Source organism: Oncorhynchus nerka, linkage group LG28 (genome assembly GCF_034236695.1).
Source record: "Oncorhynchus nerka isolate Pitt River linkage group LG28, Oner_Uvic_2.0, whole genome shotgun sequence".
Lineage (NCBI taxonomy): Eukaryota > Metazoa > Chordata > Actinopteri > Salmoniformes > Salmonidae > Oncorhynchus > Oncorhynchus nerka.
In genome coordinates this window covers 4,551,174-4,557,173 of record NC_088423.1, presented here as the reverse complement: position 1 = coordinate 4,557,173, position 6,000 = coordinate 4,551,174, and the positions used below count along the sequence as shown (strand labels likewise).

Below are 6,000 nucleotides of genomic sequence, written 5' to 3'. Positions count from 1 at the left end.
TTACTGTAGGTGTTGTTTCAGTAATACATTACTGTAGGTTTAGTGTCAGTAAAACAGTACTGTATGTGTTGTTTCAGTAATACATTACTGTATGTGGGGGGTGTCAGTAATACATTACTGTAGGTGGGGTGTCAGTAATACATTACTGTAGGTGGGGTGTCAGTAATACATTAGTGTAGTTTAGGGGGTGTCAGTAATACATTACTGGGGTCAGTACATTACTGTAGTGGGAGTGTCAGTAATACATTACTGTAGGTGGGGTGTCAGTAATACATTACTGTAGGTGGGGTGTCAGTAATACATTACTGTCAGTAATACAGGTGGGGTGTCAGTAATACATTACTGTAGGTGTTGTTTCAGTAATACATTACTGTATGTGGGGTGTCAGTAATACATTACTGTAGGTGGGGTGTCAGTAATACATTACTGTAGGTGGGGTGTCAGTAATACATTAGTGTAGTTTGGGGTGTCAGTAATACATTACTGTATGTGGGGTGTCAGTAATACATTACTGTAGGTGTCAGTAATACAGTACTGTATCAGTAATACATTACTGTATGTGGGTTGTCAGTAATACATTAGTGTAGTTTGGGGTGTCAGTAATACATTACTGTATGTGGGGTGTCAGTAATACATTACTGTAGGTGGGGTGTCAGTAATACATTACTGTATCAGTTACTACTGTAGGTGGGGTGTCAGTAATACATTACTGTATGTGGGGGTGTCAGTAATACATTACTGTATGTGGGGTGTCAGTAATACATTACTGTATGTGGGGTGTCAGTAATACATTACTGTAGGTGGGGTGTCAGTAATACATTACTGTATGTGTAATACATTACTGTAGGTTTGTCAGTAATACAGTACTGTAGTGTCAGTTTGGGGTGTCAGTAATACATTACTGTATGTGGGGTGTCAGTAATACATTACTGTAGGTGGGGTGTCAGTAATACATTACTGTAGGTGGGGTGTCAGTAATACATTACTGAATGTGGGGTGTCAGTAATACATTACTGTAGGTGGGGTGTCAGTAATACATTACTGTAGGTGGGGTGTCAGTAATACAGTACTGTAGGTGTTGTTTCAGTAATACATTACTGTAGGTGGGGTGTCAGTAATACATTACTGTAGGTGTTGTTTCAGTAATACATTACTGTATGTGGGGTGTCAGTAATACATTACTGTAGGTGGGGTGTCAGTAATACTTTACTGTATGTGGGGTGTCAATAATACATTACTGTAGGTGGGGTGTCAGTAATACATTACTGTATGTGGGGTGTCAGTAATACATTACTGTAGGTGGGGTGTCAGTAATACATTACTGTATGTGGTGTGTCAGTAATACATTAGTGTAGTTTGGGGTGTCAGTAATACATTACTGTATGTGGGGTGTCAGTAATACATTACTGTAGGTGGGGTGTCAGTAATACATTACTGTAGGTGGGGTGTCAGTAATACATTACTGTATGTGGGGTGTCAGTAATACATTACTGTAGGTGGGGTGTCAGTAATACATTACTGTAGGTGGGGTGTCAGTAATACATTACTGTAGGTGGGGTGTCAGTAATACATTACTGTAGGTTTAGTGTCAGTAAAACAGTACTGTAGGTGTTGTTTCAGTAATACAGTACTGTATGTGGGTGTCAGCATTTGGAGAAATCCCTCTGTATGACTTCATACTACCAAGTCCCATCTGTAATTTCCCAGTTGTGCAGTAAGACACTGCCTGGAAGATGAGTATATCTAATGAATCTTGTTTTCTTCATTGCTGGCAAAAGCCCCATTGTAATAGGAATGATGGACAATGAGTCAATGGTCCTAATTGTAGCTCCGTGACCCTTGGTGGAGTTAAAGAATGCTGTGGAGATCAAACTGGGTCGCTCCTGTCTTATATAGGGGGCTTTTTGTATCCCCCTCCACTCAACCTGAGGGGTGGGGAGGGGTGAGGTGGGTTGGGAAGGGGTGAGGATGGGTGAGGTGGGGAGGGGTGGGGGAGTGAGGTGAGTTTATGTGGGGAGGGTTGTGGTGTGGTGGGGTGAGGTGGATTGAGGGCGTGAGGTGCGGGAGAGGAGGGGTGAGGTGGGGAGAGGTGAGGTGAGGTGGGGAGGGGAGGGTTGAGGTGGAGTGAGAAGGGTGTGGTGGAGAGAAGAGGGGTGGGGAGGGTGAGGTGGAGTGAGAAGGGTGTGGTGAGGTGAGGTGGGGAGGGGTGAGCTAGGGTGGGGAGGGGTGAGATGGGGTGGAGAGGGGTGAGGTGGGGATGGGTGGGGGAGGGGAGAGGATAGGTGGGGTGGGGTGGGGTGGGGGAGGGGAGAGAGGATAGGTGGGGTGGGTTGGGGAGAGGATAGGTAGAGTGGGGAGAGGTGAAGTGGGGTGGGGAGAGGTGAGTTGAGTTGGGGACGGTGAGGTGAGGTGAGGTGGGGAGAGGTGAAGTGAAGTGGGGTGGGGAGAGGTGAGTTGAGTTGGAGACGGTGAGATGGGGTGGGGTGGGGAGAGGAGAGGTGAAGTGGGGTGGGAGAGGTGAGTTGAGTTGGGGACGGTGAGATGAGGTGAGGTGGGGTGGGGTGGGTAGAGGTGAGGTTGGGTGGGGTGGGGTGGGCAGAGGTGGGTTGTGGTGGGGAGAGGTGAGGTGAGATTGGGTGGGGTGTGGTGGGGAGAGGTGAGGTGGGTTGGGGTGGGGAGAGGTGAGGTTGGATGGAGTGGAAAGAGGAGAGGTGAGGTGGGTTGGGGAGAGGTGAGTTTGGGTGGGGAGAGGTGAGGTTGAGTGGGGTGGGGGAGGGGGTGTGGGTTGTGGTGAGGTTGGGTGGGGTGGGGTTGGGGAGAGTGGGGAGGTGCGTTGTGGTGGGGGAGGTGGGTTGGGTGGGGTGAGGTTGCGGTGGGTTGTGGTGGGGGGGTGAGTTTGGGTGGGAGAGGTGAGGTTGAGTGGGGTGGGGAGAGGGGAGGTGGGTTGTGGTGAGGTTGGGTGGGGTGGGGTTGGGTGGGGAGTGGGGAGGTGAGGTGCGTTGTGGTGGGGAGGGTTGGGGTGGGGAGAGGTGCGGTGGGTTGTGGTGGGGAGGGGTGGGGTGGGGTGGAGAGCTTAGCCTTAGTGACAGGTATTGATTGCTGACCATAAGTACCACAATTATTTGTGGAGGTGAATGGGGTAATGCAGGGCTATAAGGCTATTTTAATATATGCACTAATGCAAATGGACACTACAGGTTATGCTCAGAGGATCACACTATCAATAAACTACAGTTCAATCTTTATTGAGCTGAATTATTGATCTACATGATAACTGTAACAATCATCATTTCATAATGCAATCTGATTAACTCTTCATTCTTTGAGGCTGATTTATAGAAGTAGAAACTATTCTACTGGTCGTTATAGTTAGTTTTTTTAATCAATGGGTGAAAAGGGTATAACCCCACATAGCCTGGTTCCTCTCTAGGTTTCTTCCTAGGTTTTGGCCTTTCTATGGAGTTTTTCCTAGCCACCGTGCTTCTACACCTGCATTGCTTGCTGTTTGGGGTTTTGGCTGGGTTTCTGTACAGCACTTTGAGATATCAGCTGATGTACGAAGGGCTATATAAATAAATTTGATTTGATTTGATTTTGAACCCTTTTTCTTGTCTTTCTCTTCGTCTCTCCCTCTTTCTCCAGGACCGTCTGTTCTTTGTGATGGAGTATGTAAATGGAGGAGACCTGATGTTTCAGATCCAGCGCTCCAGGAAGTTTGACGAGACGCGCTCTCGCTTCTATGCTGCCGAGGTCACCTCTGCCCTCATGTTTCTTCACCAACATGGAGTAATCTACAGGTAACACACACACACACTTGTTACGGACATCACGCTGCTTGCTTAGTGAGTGCCACTTCTCCCTTATTCAACTCATACATGGCAGGAACTTGGAACCTCCTCTACTTTACTAACACACTTGACCGCCCTCCTTGACAACATTCCAACAGGTTGACCACCCAAAGGTTACCGATTGGATAGCTCTATCCGTGACATTTCAAGATAGCTGTGGAGCGATCTTATGATACTTTCTTAACTTTGTTAAACACGTACACAGAAATACACACGCACACAAATAAACACACACAGATGTGAACACTCATGGGCGAACACACACACACACACACACACACACACTAGAATGTATGTTAGCAGTAGCACCTAGTAACATTGTTTTCAGTATACAGATAAACCTAACCTGAATCTAAGGCCCTAACCCTCAGTATATCATAAAGCTATTGAAACAGGACAGACTGATCTGGAGCCAAACTAATAATAACAGATAGTATATCATAAAGCTATTGAAACAGAACAGACTGATCTGGAGCCAAACTAATAATAACAGATAGTATATCATAAAGCTATTGAAACAGAACAGACTGATCTGGAGCCAAACTAATAATAACAGATAGGATATCATAAAGCTATTGAAACAGAACAGACTGATCTGAAGCCAAACTAATAATAACAGATAGTATATCATAAAGCTATTGAAACAGAACAGACTGATCTGGGGCCAGGCTAATAATAACAGACAGTACATCCTAAAGCTATCCAAGTAGGACAGACTGATCTGGAGCCAGGCTAATAATATCAGATAGTATATCATAAAGCTATCCCGTTATTTCAACATACCAATTCTATTATATCACATAATCAACCCAGTGAAACTCAAATTAAACTTAATGGTGTCACTGTATATTAATTGAGACAAGGATATCCCTGCCGGCCGACCCCTCCCTAACCCGGACGACGCTTGGCCAATTTTGCACCGCCCCTTGGGCTTCCCGGTTGCGGCCGGCTGCGACAGAGCCTGGGCTCAAACCCAGCGTCTCTGGTGGCACAGCTAGAACTGCGATGCAGTGCCTTAGACCTCTGCACCACCTGGGATGCCAAACTAACTATTTTCTACCACTGCCAGTCACAAAATCATTGTCAGCCAATAGCAAAACAAACAAACTGTCAGAATGCGTCTTTGTGGCAAATCATAACATCATTGTAACAAATCATTCAATCCAAATGTATGTGTTTTTCATAATAAAACAGTATTTGATGTACAGCCCAGATTTCGGTGTCACGCTAACTTTGGGATCAGGGGCCATATGTACGAAACATCTCAAAGTATCAGATAAAACTGATCCGAAATCAGCACTGAGATGCTTGATACATACTGACCTAGGAATTAGGGAGTCCAAAGCGAACTGAACTGGGTCTAAGTTGTTACAGGTGTGTGTTGTGTGTTGTTCTGCCCAGTAACGGGGCCCTGCAGGCTGTGTTTATGCCAGGTTGTTTACAGCTAGGGTTGATTTATTCTGTTTCTGGCGCTCCGTTTATCCTCTCATCTCACTGTTGTTTACCACACACAAATCCTGACTCTCTCTGGGCTACACAACTATGTTGTCCCCACGGAAAGTACATCTCTCTCCCTTTCTGGTAGCTATCAGTCTGCAACACGTAGGCCCAGCTTTAAAAAATCCACCTCCTACAGTACATGGTTTTCTGGAGTTCCTCTGCCGTCTTCGCAGTCTTCTAAGTGCACCTCTTGACCTGAGGACTAACCTGTGGTTGGAGTTGGGAGTCTGAAACCCACCCAGTCCATTTTCTCTCTGTTTTCCTCAACCAACCTGACCTAACAGGAAAAGTCCCATTTAGTGAATGAATGCTTGGTCTACGCCTCTCTTCCTGAACTTAGTCACTCTGAGAGCTAAAGGAAACAGCTAGGCTCCGATGGAAATAAGGTCAACACTTCCTGGGTCAATCTGATGTTCTTTTAGAATCTTAGCTAGCCTATACTGCACAGGCATGTACTGTGTCTCGGGACCTTGGTCCAGTAAGGAACTAGCTGTGACACACTGTGTCTGTGATGGAGTTTGTACCAAACAAGCATGTGATCACTCACGAGGAGCCATGTTGGATTGAATCGTTGTTACTTAAGCTGGTCAATTGGGAGCGTATTCAGTATGCAAGCCTTTCTGTTTTTTTTTCACTCATTCACCCACTAACT

At 46.0% G+C, this 6,000-nt stretch overlaps 1 protein-coding gene across 1 annotated transcript in view; it reads left to right on the top strand.

The window, feature by feature from the left end:
• Nucleotides 1-6,000, top strand: part of LOC115121610 (protein kinase C epsilon type-like) — a 225,878-nt gene that overhangs the window by 182,903 nt on the left and 36,975 nt on the right. Inside the window, 1 exon segment of the mRNA XM_065013213.1 lies at nucleotides 3,608-3,797. Coding sequence (XP_064869285.1) covers nucleotides 3,608-3,797 — 190 coding nt within the window.